Here is a 23807-nt window from a genome sequence, read left to right on the forward strand (position 1 = left end):
AACTGAGTGGCTAAGGAGACACCAGATCCATGATTCAAAACACAAAACCTGCAAAGGGGAACGCGCTGTACAAACACGGGGACAACAACCATAACTGAACGGGTGATTTCGAGATCTTAGTTTCAAACCAGGTCTCGAAAGGAATAAATTTTTGCCAATCACAGTGGGCACAGAATGGCGGTGAGAAGAGGCAACACGCTCTCAATGTGGGAGAAGACGAGGGAAAGACTGCAGGGAGGCAGGAAAGAAACAGATGTGCCACAGAAACAGCAAGGAAGCGGTGTGGCTAAAGCAGAGAAGCTGTGCGGGAAACTAAGGTGAGGACGCTCAGACGGGGTGATGACGTCCTTCGACGTGAACAAGAAGAAATTGCCGGCAAAGTACAGCTGTTTTCAATCTCCCAGAAATGGATAAAGTGCTTAGATGCCCAAACACACATAACTCAGTCCCTGTGGGGTTTCTTCATTGTTTTCTGAAATGGAATGGATGAAAAAAACCCTTTAACATATTACCTCAGTGGTATCTTTCAAATAATTGAATATGGTTACTTCCAAAGCAAATTCTTCACCTCTGATGACAGAGTAGGGAATATTCAAAAAGATGAAAAATGGCTGGAAGGCTTGTAGCTGGAAAGAATACAATAAATACATATTTTATTCAAGTCCAAGTGCTTCCTATTTTATGCAGTTAAGAGCAAATCTCACAAAACCTGTGAGGCTTATGACTTCACGTAGAAACGTCCACTTGTCTACCAACAGAAAGCAAAAAGCAGCTTATCCCAAGTGAATAAGGATAAACTGATTTGACTTATGTTATTTAACCAGAAATCACTCTATCTTATTAAGTGCCTGCTAGGGACCAGGAACTTTATACAGATTTTTTCACTTAGTCATTACATCTATGGAAGCAGGTGTTATGCTTAGATTTTACGGAAGTCTGAAGTTCAGATACCTCTGGAACTCGTACAAGGTCATGCTGCTGGCAAGAGGGGAGCCAGAATGGGACCCCAGCACGTCTGAGGCTGAAGCCCAGCTCCTCCTCCACCACGCCATGCTGATGCCACCAATCGGCTTGTCAAGCCTTGGCCACACCGAACAGCACTTGGTTGAGACTCACGTGGAACATCTAAATGATGTTTTTTCCCTGCCACCCTGCAACATACACAAACACGTGCTTCCTCGTTGGTCACCCCAAACCGGTGCTGGTGTTGGATGACAGTGTTGGCCAGGTCCTGCAGGGAAATCTGAACCCCTCCCCTGCCTCTGAGGGTAAACCTGGATTTGTGCAGGCCAACGGTTCTCACCGGCAGTGGAATTTCCCTCTAGGAGGTGTATCTGGACATTTGTGGGAGTGTTGTAGATTGTCACAGTAGGATACTGTTGGTGCTTCGTGGGTGAGGATCTGAATGCTCAGGACAGTTCCAGATAATGAAGAACTGTCCCATGTTCCTCATGATTCTTTTTTTTAATTGAAGTACAGTCAGTTGACAATGTTGTGTCAATTTCTGGTGTACAGCATAATAGTTCAGTCATACATACACATACGTCTATTCTTTTCATATTCTTTTTCATTATAGGTGACTACAAGATATTGAATATAGTTTCCTATGCTGTACAGTATAAACTTGTTGTTTATCTATTTTACATATAGTAGTTAGTATCTGCAAACCTCAAACTCCAATTTATCCCTCCCCACTCTCTTTCCCCCTGGTAACCATAAGTTTGTTTTCTAAGTCTGTGAATCCCTTTCTATTTTGTAAATAAGTTCATTTGTCTTTATCTCAGATTCCACTTATACGTGACATTACATGGTATTTTCCTTTCTCTTTCTGGCTTACTTCACTTAGAATGACAGTCTCCAGGTCCATCCATGTTGCTGCAACAAGCATTATTTTATTCTTTTTTATGGCTGAGTAGTATTCCATTGCATAAATATACCACAACTTCTTTACCCAGTCATCTGTTGATGGAAATTTAGGTTGTTTCCATGTCTTGGCTACTGTAAATCATGCTGCTATGAACACTGGGGTGCATTTATCTTTTTGAATTAAAGTCCCCTCTGGATATATGCCCACGCTGTCCCTCATGATTCTTGAATGTCCATTCAGTCATTCATGTTAAATACCTGCTTAGAATGACCAGGGCTTATAACCTAATTCCAATTTATATATAAACCTAAAGCATTTGTCAATACACACTGAATTTTTCATGACTAGAACTATTTTCTAAATTGAGAGAAGACTACACTTTGTTTTGTTTGTAACTTACCAAAAGTTGTTCACAGTTTCAAATTTTACATCACCACAGGCAGCACCACTCAAGGCTAAAACAATACATGTATATCGAACTGCATTTGCAGCTGTTACACACAAGGTGATTCTATGCATGGAGTAAATATTTAAATGTTACTATGCCTTCTAGTGAAACTATGCCTGGTCACTTACATACTGAAATGTGTATTATTTTATTATACATTCCTTTTATTTTTCCTTAGTATTTTATTTAGGGCGTTTGATTTTTTTTTTACACTGAGTATATAGGTATATTGCATTTTCTGTATAGGTATACTGTATTTTTTTACACTGAGTATGTAGGTATATTGTATTTTTTGTATTTTTTTACACTGAGTATATAGGTATATTGTATTTTCTGAGTATACAGGTATATTGTATTGTATTGTATTTCATTTTGGATGGAAGAGGACCAAAACAAAATCTCTGTTACAAAAAGCCAGACTCAGGTATGACAGAGGTGAAAGCTACTGGTCTAAGACCAATCATGGTCATTACTTTCCTCTTGTCAGTGACAGGTTTAGGAAGCAACATGGGACGGAATTTGACCAAAGAGATGTGAAGGTATGTTTGCAAGGGGACATTTTAAGAAGTTCGGCTCATCCTTAAAGAGGGACACAGAAATATTCTCTTTCTTCTGGCCTTTGGAGGTGGCTGGACTCAGTTAATAATAAACTTTCTATCCAAATCCTAATACAGAGCTAGCACATTTAGCAGTTTAATAGCTCAAATTCTAAAAGGTAAAACAGATAAAAAACAAAAGGAAAATGCCAAGGCATCTCTAAATTGTGATCAACATCATAAGCAACAATTTTTTTTAAAATCCATTGAGGAGTAGACACTTGTCTCATTTTGCGGCACTGTAACATTTAAAAGCAGCCCTTCAATAGACTACCTCCACTGGAGCAGTTGTCAGTCCGAGACCCAAATCCTCAGAGATCACAAACGCAGTTGCAACCCAAGAAGTGATAGAATCAGGTACAGTAACTTCAAATTCTTGATAAACCCTGGAACTGGAGTCAAGATAAACATAAAAACCACAAAATCAAGAACTGACACATTTCAAAATAAGTCAACATAACCTAAATCATTTTTTGGAAGAACTTCAGTTTTCCAAATCATTTACATTTCTGAACTTTTTAAAGATTAAATACAAAACAGTGGATCCCAAATTCTCAAGGAACAGGTTATAACACTGCATACTGATCCATATTCCAATTAAATCTCTCTATAATGTTTATATCTTCAGAACAAATACCATTTCATAAACTTTGTATACATAACATATATATTTTTTTCCAAATTTAACTCCCATTTGTTTCTCTCAATAAGCTTTGAAGTTTCCCTCTGTATCCCAGTCAGTGCTATTACTTGGTTTTTTGACTTGTGTCTTATTTCTAGTTTCCATAAGTGACTGATTATAAACAAATGTGTAGCGTTCATGACGTACCGGCTTACGTATCACACGAGGCAGCACAGGGTTTGTCAGCTAAGCTGAATTCCTTCCAGCGTCCACACCCCTTCTCCCTGTGGCTCACAGGGATGTTTTATGAGGAGCCACAAGGCAGAGGAAGTAATCATGAGTGCGTCCCACCCGAAAGCAATAAAGTTACTTTTAGTAACCTTTCCCCAATGAGAACCATGAAACTTGAGGGAAGTTAAAATCACCCTGCGTTAGGAAAAGGCCTATCTTTCCCTTGCTAATACTCTCATTGCTACAATTTCCATGCAGCTTTATTAAATGCTATATTTAGATACAACAGACATCATTTAAAAAAAACCAAAAACCTCTTGGTCTACTTAGATCTTAATCATCCCATGTTTGTACTTAAATATTAGAAAGAGGGCAATACTTCCTTCAAATTAAGATCAAACAAAATATATATGGGCAAAGAACTTTATAAATGTTTACCCCATGTTGGTGTCTAGCCAAATCCAAGTCTCCGGAAAATGCTTTCTGACACGTGGACTGCTACCTGAGGAAGAGTCATGAAAATCGACCAAGTATCCTTCCTGTTTCTCCAAAAACTGGACCGGATCGATACCGTCATCTAAAAATAAACATTGACAAGTGTTAGGAAAAAGTCCAAGGGGAGAATGATTATAAGCTCAGTCCACAGAATCACAGCATGTCTCAGCTGACGGGGCCTTTAGAGTTTGTCTCGTCCAGTGCTCTCGTTTTACTCACTTTACAGACCCAGAGAAGTCATGATATTTATCCCGGGCCACGTGGCCACTTACGGCAGAGTCAGAGCCAAAAATAAAAATAAAAACTGCTCGATGCCCCTACATCCAATACCCAAAAAATGACACAGTTCAGTTGCTAAATAATAAGTTAAATCTCATTTTTAAAGCTGCCTCCAATTTTTCTATTCTCCTCTTTCTAGATTCTTCATGCTGATCACCTCTGGCTACACCAGCCATAAGTTGCTCCAATCATCCAGTTTATTAGCCTCTTTCTTATAAAAAAAAAAAAAGGCCTATTGACATACAGACACTGGATCACCTATTTCTAGTCTTTCAACTTTTCTCTGATTCTAAAATTATTCCCAAATAAAGTTTAAAAAATTATACTGTAGAAGGTACCAAAGATACAAAGATGAATGCACCGTGCTCCACCCAGTGTCCATGGAGAGACAGACAAACACATTATACTAGTGCTAACACACAGGCTAAATGTCTACCATGCAGCAAACTGCTAATTTTACGCAGAATCTGAATCATGCAAAGACCACGGCTGGGGAAAAATCCATTTTGCATTGTCTTTTGCTTTCTATTTTTCTTACATCTCCAGATAAAGAGTATCCCATACAAGAGGGAATAAAAGTAAGCTAAGTACAAAGGCATGTCCAGGTAAGAGTGACATAAAATGAGGAGATTAAGAATGGTGGGTCCAGATTTTAAAATATCAAATATCCCATGCTGAAGGATCTGGACTTGATCCTTTAAGCGACGATGACCTATTGAAGGTTTTAAAATAAATTAGATGCGTGATCTAACCCATGTTCTGTAATGATATCTCTGGCTCAGTGTGAACAGTGAGTTAAAGCTGGGGGAAATGGAGGCAGGAGTAGTTAGGAGGCTGCTGCAGTGTCCAAGAAGACGCGCTGATAAGGGGCTGAAGCCAAGCAGAGGAGAGGAAGGACAGTATTGAGAGACGACACTGCTCTGCCACTTGGTTGGAAGACCTCTGTGTGGGCCCACGGCACAGTGTACTTCCACACACTCTTCTAATTGTGTGTTGGTTTGCCCCACTAGACCAAGCTGGAATCCCCACTGCCTTCTATGTGTTAGGCATGCAATTAAAATCATCACCTACTGAATAATGAATGAACAAACTGGATCTGAGGGATAAGATAACAGGTAACTGTAGGTTTTTAAGTGTCCAACATGCTGGGCATTTTACAAACTTTTGGATTTAACCTCATAACAACCATGTAACACAGGTTAATATTATTAATCCTACACTTCAGGGGGATACCTGAGGCTTAGAGAGCTTAATGGATTTTTCTCAGGGTCGTAAAACCAGAATTCAAAGCTAGAAGTATTTGCAAATTCCTTTTTTAATATGTTTTTCTTCCAGTTTTATTGAGATATAGTTGACATACAGCCCTGTGTAAGTTCAAGGTGTACAGCACAGTGATTTGATTTACATCATGAAATGATGACCACAATAAGTTTAGTGAGTTTCCATCATCTTGTATAGATACATAATGAAAGAAAAAGAAAGAAATATATTTTTCCTTGTAATGAGATCTCTGAGGATTTATTCTCTTAACAAATTTCACATATAACATACATGATTATATTCAGCAGCTTGCACATTACACCCCTAGTACCCATTTGCCTCATAACTAGAAGTTTGACATTTTGACCACTTTCATCCAATCCCCTCTCCCCCACCCCCACACCCAACCTCTGGTAACAACAAATCTGATCCCTTTTTCCATTAGTTTGTTCATTTGTTTTTGAAGTACAATTGGCAAATACTTTTCTTAGCCACTATGCTGTTTCACATTTGACAGAGAGAGAGAGGAAAGGATTAAGGATGAATTCTGGGTTTCTGATTTGGACATCTGGGTAGATGGTTTCAGTAACAGAGATATGAAATCACATCAACTCCAGGGTTCCTACGTCCTGTCCATCAAATCATATTAGGGGAGAGTAAGGCTTTAAGGAGAAAGAAGATCCTATACTTGGTTTGTGATTTATCAAATTTAAGGTATTTGCGGGGCATCAGGGTGCAGACACAGGGGTAAGATAAAGAGTCAAGATGGTCCACCTTGGGTTTCATGGGGAAGATGTCATAGAAGGACAAGGGACTAGGGAAGAATTCTACCAGCTTCACTGACCATGTGCTTCAGGTACTGGAGGAAAATAGGGGCAGAAGGAGCCAAGGACCCAGAATAACCAGATGGCAAGACCAAAGAGGATATCTGCTCTCTAGTAAGACCAAAGACACATTTAATAGACTTGAAGGAGTGAGGGCGTAAACAGGGTGGGAGGACAGGCATTTGAGACGTCAGCGGTACAGTAGTGCTCAGGTGATAACATGACCCTGGGTGCCCAGTGTTGCCACAGTGGTGATCACAGGATACTGCACATTAGATGGGCCAACCACATGTACATTCAAATCCCCCAGGAGGACAAGAGGAAGACTTTGAATCTTTTGTGAGAGTCATCGATGTAGGAAGAGGGAAAGGGAAAGTGGGTGACCTGAATGTTGATCAAAGGATTTGTAACTGAAATGTTTGAAAGTTAAGTGATAAGGGCCTCTTAACCGGGGGTTGTTGGACAATGATCTTGAAGTCACCAAGAAAATACTGAACGCTATGTACCTACTGACCCTGAACCAGCAGACAGGCAGAAACATTCATGGCAGTGACTTGAGAAGGTTTCTAGGAACATGACACAGAGTAGTATCAAGCTTCTGCCACAGTGGAATGTAGAAGAAGGTTCTCAGAAAAGGTAAAGGATACAAAAATATTACTACGAATAGAATGAGTATTGCTGTGGGCATCAGGATTCGGGAAGTAAACACGAACCAAGGTGAGTAAAGGCTGAACCTGACAGAGAGAGAATGGAAAAGCCTGTGGGAAGGCTGTCTAGGAGAGATGATTACACGAGGACAGATAAATGGGCCACGTGTCTTTTAATATACGCATGACTTCACAAAGTCTTTATAAAATTGTTCTTTTAATTTCAGGACAGACACTCAACTGTCCAGTGGTGGCAAGAACCAACCTAAAGCTGGAGAGCCTGGGGCTCAGTGTGGAGTAACTGGGAACACCTGACGGAATCAGGGAATTCATGGATAGAAACTAGAAGAGTTCTAGAGCCTTTCAAGATGACATTCATATAATTTTACCTAAAAGAAAAGAGAACAACTTCTAGAATTAACCATTCTCATTGATACATTTCCTTCAGTCAAAACTTTGCATGACTTCTTCCTAAAAGCACTCTCACTATTGTTAGCCAGGTGGTCATCTCCACTTACCAGTCCAGGGAACTAGGATGTACAAATGTGACCCCGCCCAGGAAGAACTCAGTGTGTGATGTCTTATTCCAAAGTAACAGCACAGTTTGCAATACAAATTGGAGGCAAAGGATCTTCCAATAGGTCCAAAAATAAAACCACGTCAAGAAGTAACAGAGAGCACATGGAAAGCATTCATTACAAAGATCTAGACAGGAGCCAAAAACACTCCACATCATGGCCCGGATGTACTTCCAAGTGCAGTAAACTCCACAGACTGTAGGATCAGAGAACAGAAAGTGACAATCACAGCATCCGTGTTCAACCAGGAGGTACTCAGACCTGCATAAGTAACTTTAATACCTGAGATGAAAGACTTAAACACTTTAAATCACATTGCCAGGTTTTACTTACAAACACCATCAATGTCATCCTTCACAAGGTTTGCATCTGTCAATACCCAGAGGCCACACTCCTAGAAAGAACAATTTTAATTTTCTTTTAAAATATAAGTTTAAATGTTCTCTAAATTATCATAGTCACCCATACTCTTAACTCACTCTTGTTCACTTGTTTTTGTGCAAAATGTGAAAGTATTTCCCTTTTTTTTTTAACTACTGCTCAGTTTTGAGAGTTTAGGCACATACATGAGCATACATTCTCTCATACCCAGACACATACACACACACACACACACACACACACATTCTCTCTCTCACAAGCAGAAACAGCCATTTCAAAGTCAACAAAAGTGATATTAAAAAAAGAAATTATTCATTCAATGACAATTCCATTATTTCTCTAACAGTGAATTTTTCATTTGCTTTTAAAACCAGAAGGGTGATTATCTTTCCACCTCAAATTACACTTACATAACACACTGCACTTCAGCAATATATGTAATAAAGAGTTAACATACCATAATTGAAATCATTAATTCTGAAAGTGTTGGCAAAAGTAAAATATATTAGTATCTTTTTAAGTGATATAGCAAACTAAACCTACCTGAAAGACTGCAAAAGAATTCATAAACATCCCTAAATAGTATCCTGTGTTATAAAGTTCCAATTCATGGACCACCTAAGGAGAAGATAAAATACATGGAATGAATGGACTCATATAAATGTGTTCTGTTTCTGCAACATTTCTTATACGTAACTTAGATAAGAGACAGCCCACATGCTTACCAAATTTGAAAATAAAACAAATGGAGGAATAATGCCATGTTTATAATTCAATCAGCCAAAATTACACTTATTTAAGCTTTATTTTATTCTGTTCAGTAATCCAGAGTTCCTAAGTAGTGTGAGGTTGAGTTTTGCCCAGGGGAAAACTTATATGTCACTATCTGGTGAGACCAACAGGTAGAGATCAGCATTAAAAATGACTCATACTTTGGGAAAAGATAAATGGATTAAACTTGATGGTTAATAAAAATTCTGACAAATATCAGTTAACTAAATTCTTTAAAATAACACATAAAGAAAATTCACAAAAGAGGAAATGCATATTGTTAATAAGAAAAAATTTTACCTCTGATAATCAGAGTGGTGCAAATTACATCAATGAGATAGCTTTTCAATAATGAGATATTTGCATGTGTCACATTAGCAATGCAATTTTATTCAACTTTCTTTTTTTAACGGATGTATAGTTGATTTGCAATGTTGTGCTAATTTCTATATACAGCATAGTGACTCATTTTTATACACTTAAATATATTCCTTTTCACATGCTTTTTCATTACAAGTCATTACAAAGTATTGAATACAGTCCTTGTGCTATGCAGTAGGACCTTGTTGTTCATCTGTTTTATACACAGTAGTTTAGTATCTATAAACCCCGAGTTCCCAAATTAACTCTCCCCACCTCCATTTTCCCCCATAACTAAGTTTGTTTTCTATGTCTGTAAGTCTGTCTCTGTTTTGTAAATAAGTTCATTTGTGCCTTTTTTTTTTAGATTCTACATATAAGTGATATCATATGGTATTTTTCTTTCTCTTTTTGGCTTATTTCACTTAGAATCTCCAGGTCCATCCATGTTGCTGCAAATGGCATTATTTTATTCTTTTTTTATAGTTGAGTAGTATTTCTCTCTCTCTCCATATATATACCATAACTTTATCCAGTCATCTGTCAATGGACATTTAGGTTGTTTCCATATCTTGGCTGTTGTAAATAGTGTTGCTATGAACACTGGGGTGCAGGTGTCTTCAAACCAGAGTTCTCTCTGGGTATAAGCCCAGGAGTGGGATTGCTGGGTCTTTGGGTAAGTCTATTTTCAGTTTTTTGAGGAATCCCCATAATGTTTTCCATAATGGCTGCACCAAACTACATTCCCACCAACAGTGTAGGAGGGTTCCCTTTTCTCCACAGTGTTTCTAGCAAACAATGCTGGTTTTTAAAGAGCAGTACTCACTACTAGCTAGAGTGAGTAAAACAGGCTAAAAGAGTGAATAAAATGGGCCCAAACACAGAATTAGAATATGACTCAGCAATTCCACTCCAAAGGAACTGAAAACAGGGACTCAAGGAGGTATTTGTACATCAACGAGCCCTGCAGCATTAGTCACAAGAGCCAAAGGACAGCAACAACCTCGGTGTCCATCACGAGAAGAACAAACAAAATGTGGCCTATTTACACAATGGAATATTATTCAGCCATAAAAAGAAAGAAAGTTCTGAAATATGCTACAACACAGATGAATCCTGAAAATATTATACTAAGTGAAATCAGGCAGTCACAAAAGGACAAATACTGTATGATTTCGCTTACAGGAGTTGTCTAGAATAGGCACATTCACCAGCACAGACGTAGATTAGCAGTGACCAGGGTTGCTAAGGGAAGTGGGGGAATTGGGAGTTAGTGCTTCCTGGTCACTGAGTCTCTGTTTAGAGTGATGAAAAGTTCTGGAAATACACAGTCATGATGGTTGTACAACATTATGAATGGTCATTAATGCCACTGAATTGCATTTTTAAAAATGGTTAAAATGGAAAATCTTATGTTATATATGTCTGTTGTGATGAACATGTTAAGATATTATACCCTTTGGTGTAACTATTTTGATATGGTTCCCTGATTTACATTAGCAGCGTAACAAACAAATCAAGAAAATGGCAGAATAAAAATCATGAAGGATTCAAAGTTTAAAAAACTCACCAAGTTTAAAATTAAACACCCAAACCACTGGTTCTGCTATGCTAACAATAACCACTCCTACATCCACAGTAAGAAAACACGGTGCCAGAACAGGCACCAAGAAGAAAACAACAGAAAACAGAAAAGGTCATAATATCTCAACAAGCCAGCAAATGCAGTTATAGCCTGACTGCAGACAACAGAGCCAGCGCCAGGTGTGCCGGAGGGGATGGTTTCAGCTCTGGGACTCCAGCTCTGCCACAGAGCACCCGCGGGTGCCCGAGGGCCTCTGCTGACACTCAGGAGTGAAGTAACAAGACTGTCGAGGAAGAAGCATCTCCTGCAGAATCAAGTCCTCCTTTCCTCACTGGCTCAGTAACAGGCACTGCCAAAGCGGCGGCAGGAGAAGGCCGGGCTCTGACCATTTGTCATGGAAGATCGAGGACACTTAAATGATTCCAAGGGACTCAAGAGGCCCTGGGCAGCACATACAAATTAAAGAAGCAGCCAGAATGGTCTAATAGGCTTCTGACTTTCTGCTGGAGAGCCAACTCTGGAGAAACAATAAAAGAAAGCAAGAAACCCGGAGGAGCAGAACGAGAGGACCCCAGGAAGAGGGAAGGGTATCTTGAAGTGGGGTGTTGGAGGAAGGGGGTGGCAGGCGGCCGCCAGAGGCAGCAGTCAGATGCCAGGCTGAAGGAAGATTTTTAAATTCTGCTCCTGCTCCTCTTCAGGGGTCGGCCCCAGGACAATCACTTCTTGCAATTTCACAGCCAACACCAGCCAGCAGCAGGCAGGCGGTGCAGCCAGGGTAATTCCAGGTCAGCAGCTCTGCCCCTCTGGTGTGAGAAATCAAAGGAACAGGCAGACGTGTCCCTAGCCCTGAGGCACTCTCTCTCTCCCCTCTCCTCCACCAACGCCTCAGGGCTGCTGGGTCGTCACCTCAGGAGACTGCCTCCTCCTGGGCTGCTTTTCCCTAAGAGTTTAAAAGGGAACCACTGAGTGCAGCACACAGGGAGGCGCAAGAGTAGTTCTCTTACCCCTGAAGCTCCACCCCCTCCTCTCTCTTTAAACGCACAAGACTGATACAGACTGAAGCCTGGTGTCCAGCCTTCCCCAACAGACATTATCAGAGTAGCTGCCAATTAACTAGACATCCAAAGAGTGTAATTTCCATAAAAGACATTCAACTGGACAACACACAGCATGTGAAGCAAAATACTGAAGGCCACTCAAGAATTTAAAATAAACCTAGTAAATATACATAAGATAGGAAAATATTAGCAATATGAAACAACAAAAGATAATTACCAAGTGAAAATGACAGGTACTAAAAATATAATAGCTGGCATAAAAGTAGGACATCTACCAAAGTAAGACAGACAGAGACGGTGACTGATCAGTGAGCGGAAACAGTCAGCTGAGGAACTCTCCCAAAGAAATTCAAAAAGAGATTAAAAAAACATAAAACAAAAAGGTAAGAGATATGGAAAAAGGAAGTAAAAGTGCCAAACTCTGAATAACAAGAGCCCCAGAAAGCGAGAGAAGTCAAAATAGAGAAGAGAAAATATAGGAGGAAAGAATGGATGTAAATTTCTAGAATTAAAAAATAAAAGGAGGGCCCAGATTGAAAGGGCAAGCCACCGTGACACAGAACTAGAGTTCTGCACAAGAGCAACATGATGTGGCCAGGGCTGGGGAAGGAGGTGGAGATGGGGAGAGACAAGAATATGAAATCACACTAAATCATTTGTCTTGCCAGATGAAGACACACATGCTGGTAACCTTAAGAAATCAACATAGATAAATAAATATGTGCACAGTTCATGAGTTCAGGGCATCTATAATGGGAATAAAAATAGAATGTATAACTTCCAAACCACGGAAAGAAGAAGACTAAAAAGAAATAAAAAGGGAATAGTCTAAATGTATAAATATGAAATAAAAAAGCAGAAATAAGTCCTAATTACAACAAGAATTACTATACTTGTAAATGGGTTAAATAAGCTTATTAAAGGATACTGACCATCAGATTCGATTTTTAAAAAGCAAAATAAAATAATATGCTATCTACAAGGTATACTTAAAACAAAAACTTACAAAAGGTTGAAAATAAAAAGATGGAAAAATATATCAGTCAAGTGTGAATCAAAAGAAAGCTGGAATAGCAATCTTAGTATCTGACAAAATTCAACATAAATGTATAGTGAGATATGAAGATAGAGACACAGAGAGAGCACGTCTGTGTGTTTGTGTGTACACATATAGAGAGAGAGAAGGTAAAATAATATTATTTATTAAGATATTTGTAAAATGTTGTAAAACGAGAGACACTGTATTCAGCAAGTTGTAAAATGAGAGATACTATATTCAGCTAAATCAAATGCAAAATGCCACAGACTTTTTAGAATAATGTGAATTCATTTCTCTTAAGTGAAGTCGAGAGAAAAAAAGTGACCAAATGGTTTTTAAGGAGTTTAAAAAAAAAGGTGGAGGGCTAAGAAAAATTAACTGGATAGACTGAAGAAATATGTATAATTAATTTTACAACAGGATGACCAAATTAGCCTAAACAAATACATTTCTCTTCCTGACATGTTGTTAATCACTGTGCTTAATCAATCAGTGACCATAGGTTTCAACGGACAATGGCTACGTGGCTTTATCAAGGACTCACAACTAAAAATGAAATGACTAGTGAGTGGGGATCAGCTAACGTGACACTAGATGTTCACATGTTTCTCGTTTGTACGTTTTCTGCAGACGAACGTGATTTCACTCCCTCAACATACAGCAAATTCCTGATTCAACAGGGACTGTAATTACAACCATTCTGTACAACCAAAATAGGAAGTACCTCAAAACTACTCAGAGCTCTCTTCAGTGTCATTCAGAATTGCGCAGGTTTATTTCCTAGTACTTTCTCAAGAGTTTTCAGTTAAAATACAGTATGAAGATGAGGGAAAACTCGAGGTGGCATTTCGCATGGAGGACAGTAAACACACCTGCCCACAACAGCCTTTTGTCTCCATAACAACTGGAACGCAGATCCTTTTCATCCCAAAGCTTCTCTGGCTACTGACTTATACTTCAAAAGGATCTCGTGAAATTTACTTTAGATACTATGGTAACGCAATAAAGTTTTTTTTTTTCTCTTTTAACGTGTGTTTTTGTAATGACAAAAACAGCTGAACTCACATTTTCCATTGTGATATCATTTGAGACATTCAGCAGATTCACACTTTTGTCGACAGCTACAATCCCGACTGCTGAGCCTGGCTGTGTCACAGAGATCCGCAGAGAGACTTTCTCAGACGGTTCAGCATTAGCTTTACTCCAAAACAGCTGTATCTGAGAAAGGGAGAAAACAGGATTGACATATTGTACTTTTCTTTTTTTTAACACATTTCTTACATATCTTATCCATAGCAGATCAATGACAAAATCTAGCGAAGATTCTACATTTGCCTTGGCTTGGGGACCATTCTAAAGCCATACATAAGCCTTCTCTAGGGAAAGGAGTAAAAAGAAACTTTGCCCCCACAGTGTTTGCAAGTCAAAGAACCTCTCACGGTGGCAAAAATCAGAATTTTCCTTCCCTTCTCTACCTTTCTTCCCTTTTTCCATCTCTCACCCCGCCTGCAGCCAGTGCTGAAGAGAAGATAGCATCTGGCTTAGCTGGGGAGGGCCAATATCCAAGAGAGGGGACAGGGAGGACAAAAGACACTGCAGACGTCTGCACGTTGGCCACCTGGACTCGGAAGTGAGTGCATGCAGGTGAGCGCCCTGGGGACTCACAGAACTGCCTGGGCTGGGGTGGGGGGTCTTCCCAAGGGAGGAGACATTCAGACCAGACCCCAGGCAGGCCCCGTGCTCTGTCTCCAAGGCTGCTTCTGTCATGACACTCAGCAAAGCACAGTGCTAAGGTCCTCCTGCTTCTTAAAGAGGGCCAAGCCTCTCGTCACAGCTGAACTGAATGGCTATGTCATGAGGCCCCTTCCTATTAGGAACGTTCATCTTGTCCGGCTCAGTTTCAACATTTCACTGCCCCAGTGACCTTACAACCTGACCAAGATGGTTTTAAATGTTCCCCTCAGCTTACCTGAACTTTAGCTTCTTCCTGTGGCTAAGTCCCCGAGTAGAAAGCCTGCAGTTGTAAATTTTTTCTCTGCCCTTTGAGATGTAAATCTTCACCCAGCCTCCTGCCAGTTTGACAAGCAGTCATGTCATTCTCAAGGACCTGGGAGCCATCCTTTTGAAGTGTGATCATCCAGAAAGAACCCTGATGGATCTCCCAGGCTTTAGGGGCCCAGACGAGCATAATGGACAAATGCCAGCTGGGAAACACATAGTCTGATCACACTGACAGCTCCGCCCTAGTGTCCTCCAGTTCTTTTCCTCCTGCCTTCAGTTTCAGTGGAGTTGAGTTCAGTCTCGCTCCTCTGCTGCAACTGTCTTGAATAAAGTCTTCCCATGCCTGTTGAACTTGTCCGATGTCATTTTTCTTTGATATGCCTCTTGAGCCACTGTACCCCTGGTTTACTTTTCTTAGCTTACACCTCAAACAAGGGTGGAGCAGGCAGGGGGAGCATCACAGTCAAACCTTGAACTTCTCACTCTTTACTCTGCACTTCAGGGACCCCATGGCTCCAACCTGCACTTCTGTGTGGATGACTTCTAAACTTACATCCCATGCCCCTTCCACATTTCACTCACTGATCCCAGTCATTATTGAACATCCACAAAGATTAACTAATTTTCTCGTGCTTAAACCTATTTTATTTCCAAATACATAATTCCTTTGGGAGTAAAACAGGGTAAACATGATCATATAAAAATCAGAGGAAGAATTATCTTTGCAAACACAACTGAAACTAATTTCTCATCCCTCAGACCTAAGATATTCCTTGGAAGTATGTTATTTACACACTCTGCTTCCTCAAAGCAGAAGACCTTTTTACACTGCAACTTTTTTTTAGAACTGGGACTCATGTTCAGAGATCTGTGCCTCCCTACTCCGTATTTAAGCCTTACTTCTACTTTAAAATTCACCTTTATCAGGGGATTAATGGAGTCACTAGAAGTCAAAAATAGTGCTCTGAAACTAACAGAGTATAGCATTGTCTTTTACAAAATTATTTTCATAAGACAGAAAATTTGTATTATATTTTGACAGTCAAAGTTAGAGGTGACAGTTCTCAACAAAAGAAGGCATGGATGGTGACTGCTATGTCTCAAAATTTTAATGAATTAAGGGGAAAAATGCTATCAAAAGAAATACATTCTGCAATCACTACCTTAAAATAATGATTATTTTGCTTCAGAGCTCCTGAGAAGGCAGCAGCTTTTAGTGAGAACGATGGCTCAGTTCAATATGAATGAGATCATTCACCTCCACGTGTCAGTCTTGCAATGGTGGCTTCTCAGAGCTGGGGCCTAAAGGGGTTTCCTACACAAGCTATACACCTTAGGTTATAAAAATCACTGCTGCGTTTGGAGACCAAATTCCACACGGATCTCCACATGCAAAGTAGTCAGGCTCACTGTAAATTTGTCCTGGGTTAGTTTCCAGGCTATGAAATGAATAAATGAAGCCCAGCTCTGCTTCCACACCTCACTGCAGACGGCCTCACTCCCTCCTTCACTTCACTCCCACACCGGTGTCAACACCACACAGATTCCAGATTGCCACTGGAGTTCCATGCAACACAACACTGACACCACCGTTTGGGAAATCCTGAAAGAGCTCCATTGATTTGCATTTAAGTCTAAAGCCAAGAATCATAGCTTACAAAGACTCACAGTGTCCAATAATTCCATATGTGAAGAAGGTATATATAATAATTAAATATGAAGAGGTTTATCCGTAATTCTAGAAATGAATATAAATTTCTAAAAATTTAGTTTAATGGTACTTTTCTAAAGAAGGATTACATTTCTCAGATTTCACTAATAGCAAGTTTTCTTTTAAACATCATTACCGCAAATGTTACCTTATTTTTAAAAACAAGCTGAACAGGAATTCTGAGAACATCATTTATAATTTCCCCATCATCTTCAATGTAATACACAATGATGCAGGCTTTTGGAGCCCAAGAATTTTCTGGTGTTAAGGAGAAGGTTGTTGAATTTTGCTTGCCTACAGCCACCAACTGTCCCCTGGACACCACCTGAAAAGAACAGTAGATGAGTCTCATTTTATGCTAAAGCGAGTGACAATCTCAAGGGCAGCTGACTGATCATAATTTTGAGCATATACACAAATCCTTGACTTCAACCTACTTCAAAACTTTTTGAATGCAAAAAAAAAAAAACCCTCCCTGATCAACACAGAGAGTATAAGTTGGTAATTACAAAAGGATAAAATAAAACAATAAAAATAATTGAGGCAACAGCAGCTTGACAGTCGAGAATCTAAGTGGAAGGAATGGAGAGCACCATTGGGAGAGTAGTAATTTTTATTTTATTTTTGTTTTTCTTTTTTTTAAATTGTTTTAATTATTATTTGGGGGAGGAGGTAATTAGATTTATTTATTTATTTTTAGAGGAAGTGCTGGGGATTGAACCCAGGACCTTGTGCATGGTAAGAATGCCCTCTACCACTTGAGCTATACCCTCCCCTCTGTTTTTCTTCTATTTTATAGTTTTCCACAATGAATGTGTGTGTCTTATCTCACAGAAATTTAAATTTTACACATAATGCAAGATTTCATTATCCATCTTAAATTGGAAATGCAAACGTAGGTGAAGAAAGCAAAAAACATAGTTTGATTTCAATATAAAAAAGAGAGGCTAACAAGGTGTGAGGCTGAATTTTAAAAAGCATTGAGTTTAGTTTAGATATAAGGTAGACATTATTTAAGAAGGTCCTGTAATGGATCATAGATTTAGATTCTATAAGAGATTACCATGTAGCTTAACTCCTTCAATTGCTTGTTGCCACTAACCACCAACTCAAAAGGTGATCCCACCTAGAAAAAAGCATTTAATTAATACGCACACATCAATGGCAAGATGGTCCAATTACATTGTCATTATCAAGAAACTGTAAGCATTACCTTTATATTCTCATCTCTTGTTTTTAGCTGGATGTATGTTTTACTAGGAGACTTAAACATGCCGTGAACTGCGATGCTATCCACACTATCCAGAAAAGAGGCCTAGAACAAAAGACAGGGGAGCCATAAACTTTCATCTTTACAAACCCTTGGAGAAAATGTTACCTGCTAAACAATCATGGAAAGGCAAATTCACTTTCACTCTTCTTTCATGCAAGACAAACACATTCCCCAGACATTGGCTCGTCATCATTTTACAGCTTACACTATAAACAAAGTGAGAGATGTAAACTGTCTAAGATGGTCTTCATCACCATCAAGTAAAAGGCAAAAAACACAGTCCTAACTTATTTCAGAAACAAAGGCTTAGTACCAGGAAACACACTCTGAGGAGAGAGGGCAAGATGAAAAAGGAATCCTTCCCTCTCCCCAAAACACAGAGCTCATCTACAAGCAGGAAGTCACACTGGCTCACTCGGTCCTCCACTGGTGAGAGTAAAACTCAAAGCCACAGCTGTGGCAGGGCCGAGTGACCACCAGAAAAGTAGGAGAAATGGCTGGGGAGTCTCAGACCAGCATAGGAGTACAAGCGCTAAAAAATATTTTCCCTTTTCATTTCAGCTCCTGCCAAAATACAATTTCACATGATTGAAAATCACCTACACTGGGAGTCTGGGGAGCTTCTCCACCCTGTCTTCAGATCTCTCTTTTACTGTGCTCTTCAAAATGAATTTACAAGGAAGCCTTCGGTCTCACTCTCAGCCACTGTCATTAAATCACTTTTAACCATTTCCCCCGTTCTTTCCAATAAAACTATGTGTCCACTTCCTGTGCACTTTGACCTCCCAACAGACCGAGTGCCTAGCACAAGACGACAATTTGAATGCTGCTGTTGCAGTAACGTAATGATGGAAAACGGACGGCACCTTCAATTGCAGCTCACTGCAATCGTCCAGGATTCGGAATTCAATCTTGAAGATTCCATTTTGCGGGACAGTATGATTTGTGACCTGGACAGTCCCTACTTCCTGATCTGTCCTGTCCCATCTGCTCCAGTACAGTTTCTCAGTATAGTTTCTCTGTGTCACCGTTATGACTACATGATTGCTTCTTTCTTCAGGAGTCAGTTGATGGCCATCAGAACGGGTTACCTTCACCTAAGGTCAAAAGGAAACATTTTAAAATCAGATGAACAATAGAAGCAAAGAATGGAAGTTTCTTTGAATCCAGTCCCCATCTGTGCTGTTCTCATGAAACTGAACTCTCAAAAATCGTTGGTTGCACCCTAACTTCCAGATTAAGTGGTCTCTCTAAGGCGGCATTCAACTCCACTGACCACTCGCTTCTTGATATTATGGCTTCTTTTGTCTTCCATGGCTCCACAATAAACTCCTTCACTTATACCCCTCTGTCTACATCCTCGCAATGACTTTCTGGTTCCCCTTTCCTCTCCCTAAATGTGAGAAATTGTCAAGCTTCATTATCAGTTATCCCCAAAGGTCTCAGCACTCCTGACCTGGCTCTGGAGTTGACACTCCACACCTCCAATCCGCTGCAGGAAACTTCTGCTAGTATATCCCTGACATCTCAAATTCAATACATCTAAAACTGAAAAACCATCTTGCCCTGCCTATCTTCGCTCATACCACAATTCAGCCAAACTTACCATCTCTGAATTTCCCCTCCCTCTTCCCACTTTTCACACCCAATGAGCACCAAGTCTTGTAGGTCTCTGACATCTTCTCCCCCGACTTCCTCCACCAGGAGACTCCTCGCTGCCTCATGCCCAGGCTGCTGCCATCCTCCAGGACACAGATTCCCCAGTCCCCCCACCATGACACTGCTTTTGAACCACCCCTCCAACGTTCATTAAGGCTCTAGGCTCTAGGCTCTTCACTGCCTACAGCATAAAGCTAAACAACAGGAGAGACCCTGAGGACTCTTGGCAAACTCCCCAAGCTCCACCTCCTGTCTTCCCTCTGACCCCTCCTGGACAGGAAACACCAGCTCTCTGCTGCCACTGCCCTGGCCCAGTCGCTGTCACCTGTATGCACCCTGAACTCGCCAACCGAAGTGCTCACCTCTGTCTCAGCTCATCTGGTTCCCCACCTCCAACTCACACATCCCAACACTGAAAATACGACTGATCTTTTCACAAATAGCCTAAACCTTCCCCTTCCAGAAAGCTTCCCTGAATGACCCCCCACCCCATCCCAAAGCCAGCCCTCCCTCCCTGAACTCTCATTGTTTCCCTCTATTCATTTGGAAATTACCATTTGCAACCTCAAGTTGTTTTTGTTTTTTTTTAACTTACCTTTCCCAACTGTCTAAATTATAAGATTATTAAAATCAAGAGCTCTCTAAAACATTCTTCCCCCCTGACTATATCACTGGTTTATTATAAAAGGATATTGAGCCAAAGGGAAGAGATGCTCAGGGCAAACAAGGTATGAGGAAAGGAGAACACAGCTTGCATGCCCTCTCTGAGCGCATCCCTGTCCCCAAATCTCCACAGATACACCAACATGGAAACTATAAATGTTCTCTCCATCTATTCAATAAGCAGTGATCCCTCCTTTCTTTAAACCAGGGGTCAGCAAGCTATGCCAGTCAAGGAGGCCAAATCCAGCCTCTTTGTGAAGAAGGTTTATGGAGAAGCAGTCACCCTGACTTGGCTACCAAGCTGCAGGGGCTGCTTCACCCAACAGTGTCAGAGCTGCACAGTGGGGACCTAGACCAATGGCCACAGAGCTAAAAATACTTACATCTAGCCCTTTGCAGGAAAAGGCAGCACCTGTTTTAAATCCCTATAGAAATGTACTCATGACGTGGCTCTTTTCCTGCCCTGAGTCACACTTGGGTATCTATTAGGTCTCAGAGCCCCTCCCAGCAGCACGCCCTGCTCACAGTCAGAATTCACGTGGGTAATAAATGGTAATTCAATATTCTCTCAATAAGTGAGTAGATGTGCTGATAATTTTTAATGCTACACCTTTGCTAGAAGTAAAATTAGTCATTATAAAAGTCAAATTGAAATTAAAAATTTTTGACTAGCTTCTAATTCTTTTACAAAACTTCACAGTTGTAATCCGAATCTAACTTCAACTGCTTATTAAATATATTCTGAGGAAAATTTTTTTGGAAAATACTTTTTGGACAAAGTAGATAAGGGTCATTTGGAAACAATTCCACATGCCTCATGTATCTAAAGCGGGAAAGTTATCTACTTCGTGCATAAACTTTTTGAAAAGCACTGAAAATACCATTTCCCATTCTGTTTCACTAAACTAAACTTACTGCTTTAGAACATTAAGAAATACGCCAACTCACAGTGGCCGTGAAGTTGAGAGATGGCTTCAAGATCGTAGCATAATCAAAAAATTCAATGATGTAATCATGTTGTTTGAAAAATACATTGGAGCTTGCATTTCTTGAGATACCTGTTTGGGAAATTGCACCTTTTAGAAAGTAAAAGTAATACTTTACCAACAGCTCCTATCCACCAAACCTCCCCATCAGCACTACTTCTCAAACTGGTTAGGATCTCAAGACACAAGAGCCTCTCTGGCTTGGGCAGTAAGAGGACCATCAGGTCTATTCTGTCCTCTGTGGGTCCCTTCTGAGCACCACTACTGACCCCCCCATCAATGACACGTGCCCCACACATTCAGGCCACTGACACAATCGTCCTTTCACTCTTTCAGGGACTGGTGAAACCTATTAAAATAGCAACTGGAAGATCCAAGGAATTAGCCTTTATTTTATTACTAAAAGAGAAAATTGCCTAGGAACTAGTGAGATTTCAGAAGATGTTATATAAAAAAGGCAAAGAGGATGGTTAGTCAGCTGAAAATGTACCCTTTCCATGTGGTTTTCAGGTTGGAAAAAAAAGCTTATGAATACCTATCACACATGGCTGAAGTACAGAATTCCAAAGAAAGTAAAGTCTCCCTTCATTATGAACACATTCTGCAAGTTAGACTAATAGTCATGGCAACATCAGCATTAAACAGCATCCTTAGGCAGCGACGGCCTCACAGGAACGTGCCAGCTACCATGGGGAAGATGATGGAGCAGCAGCACACAATTGTCTCTACCTGCACTTTTCCACGTCTGCCGACCTGTGAGTGATTCTGTCACCGTGGCTAAAACTTCTACTGGCCCAGGAGACGGATACACGTGTTCAAGAGGCTCATCCAAAAAATCCATGACCGTTTTCATCTCTTCTTCATTGAAAGAGAAGTTTGCAGAGCCATTTATCTGGTTGGTTAAAAAAATTTCAATTGCATTCTTCACTTTAGCAATTCAGATCTGAGAGATAAAACTCAACCTAAGTCACAATGATACAATGGCTCTGTTTCCATTTTCATTATTTTAACAAATGGGTACATTCTCACTTGCCTGATGCTAGCAAGATCTTGAGCTTCTTACACTCAACTTTCCTTAATTCAGTACCAAATCTTTTTTTTCTAGAAAAAGTATACTTACAGTTTTTCCCGATTACAAGTTGCAAGACATTCTTGACTTACCTTAAATGTTTTTGTAATATTTTTTTTCACACCCCAAAAGGATAAAGGTAAAAATGTAAGTGTGACATCTCCTTTCACTGGCTTCCCATACGTATACCTGGAAAATAACAAATGGGGCTTAACATGAAAGAATTATATCAAAAACACACTCTTACTACACATTTTTTAAACTGAAAGCATAGTCAGGAATGTCCTTAATAAATGGTAATCCTTGAAATTAAGTCTCCAAAATGGGAAGACTCTCAACTGCAATACCTCAAAACAATTCATAACCCACGCTTGACCCAGCCTCTACAGAGCCCAGAGGAAATCTGGTCATAACTGGAAGTGACAGTTTCTTGTCAAAAGATTTTTAAAAGATTATGAAAATCTTTCCTTCCTAGATAACTGGATTGGCCCATTAACTGCATGCCCAGGAGACTCTGAAGCTTTTGAATGTTTTTTCAATTGAAGTGTAGTTGATTTGCAATGTTGCATTAATTTCTAGTGTACAGCATAATGATTCACTTATTCACATAAATATTTCTTTTCATATTCTTTTTCATTATAGGTTATTACAAGGTATTGAATATATATCATTCCCTGTGCTGTACATTAGGCCATTGCTGTTTATCTGTTTTATATACAGTAGTTAATATCTGCAAATCGCAAACTCCCAATTTATCCCTTCCCACCCCCTTTCCCCTCCGGTAACCACAAGTTTGTTTTCTACGCCTATGAGTCAGAAAGTTGTAAGTGTTCATTGAAACTGCATTCACCATGGCCACTGCTGCATGTTCCAACATTAACCAGCTGGGTTTATTAGACCAAACACGCCAGGGCACCAACTGTGCTCATGGCTACTAAAAATTCACTTTTTGCAGAGAAACTTAAAAGAAGAGTAACTTTTTAAATCCATCGCACCAACATTAACTCCTTGAGTCAAATCTCAGCTCTGCTGCTTTGCATTCTAGGTATTAGCTTTATCCTTTCTCATGATGGGACAGTCTTTTTGTGTGAAGGAGAGACAATCTTTGGCAGACTATTTTACTGTCAGAAAGCCTTTTCTCAATGCATTTCCTGGGATCCTTCCATTTCTATTGTGAAATGCTAAGCCAGACGTGGAAGCTTTTTTACTTTGTGCTCTATAAATCTGACAGTAAACTCCTGCTTCCTGAATCCATTAGTTGAAAACAGAAACAGCCCCCCTCCCCTGCATCTGGATGAACTCAACTCAAAAACCTAATGGTAAAATATAGCACATTCCAAATTAAAGAGAAGAAGGCAATCTATCTTCAAACATACCACCCTTCCAAGTAAAAACAGTAAAGTT

General features: G+C 39.9%; 1 protein-coding gene across 3 annotated transcripts in view; it reads right to left on the reverse strand.

Annotated features, from left to right (window-relative positions):
• Positions 1-23807, reverse strand: part of CD109 (CD109 molecule) — a 113910-nt gene that overhangs the window by 41933 nt on the left and 48170 nt on the right. For 2 of the 3 annotated variants that reach the window (XM_074368737.1, XM_074368735.1), the window contains exons 8-20: positions 22496-22592; positions 22064-22226; positions 21297-21406; positions 18893-19123; positions 17967-18068; positions 17817-17879; positions 16902-17078; positions 14107-14259; positions 8772-8846; positions 8181-8241; positions 4203-4341; positions 3186-3303; positions 513-626 (exon numbers count right to left, since the gene is read on the reverse strand). In XM_074368737.1, coding sequence (XP_074224838.1) covers positions 513-626; positions 3186-3303; positions 4203-4341; positions 8181-8241; positions 8772-8846; positions 14107-14259; positions 16902-17078; positions 17817-17879; positions 17967-18068; positions 18893-19123; positions 21297-21406; positions 22064-22226; positions 22496-22592 — 1603 coding nt within the window. The remainder of the gene's footprint in view (positions 1-512; positions 627-3185; positions 3304-4202; positions 4342-8180; positions 8242-8771; positions 8847-14106; positions 14260-16901; positions 17079-17816; positions 17880-17966; positions 18069-18892; positions 19124-21296; positions 21407-22063; positions 22227-22495; positions 22593-23807) is intronic. The other variant, XM_074368736.1, reaches the window with a different exon arrangement.

This window comes from Camelus bactrianus, chromosome 8 (genome assembly GCF_048773025.1).
Source record: "Camelus bactrianus isolate YW-2024 breed Bactrian camel chromosome 8, ASM4877302v1, whole genome shotgun sequence".
Taxonomy (NCBI): Eukaryota; Metazoa; Chordata; class Mammalia; order Artiodactyla; family Camelidae; genus Camelus; species Camelus bactrianus.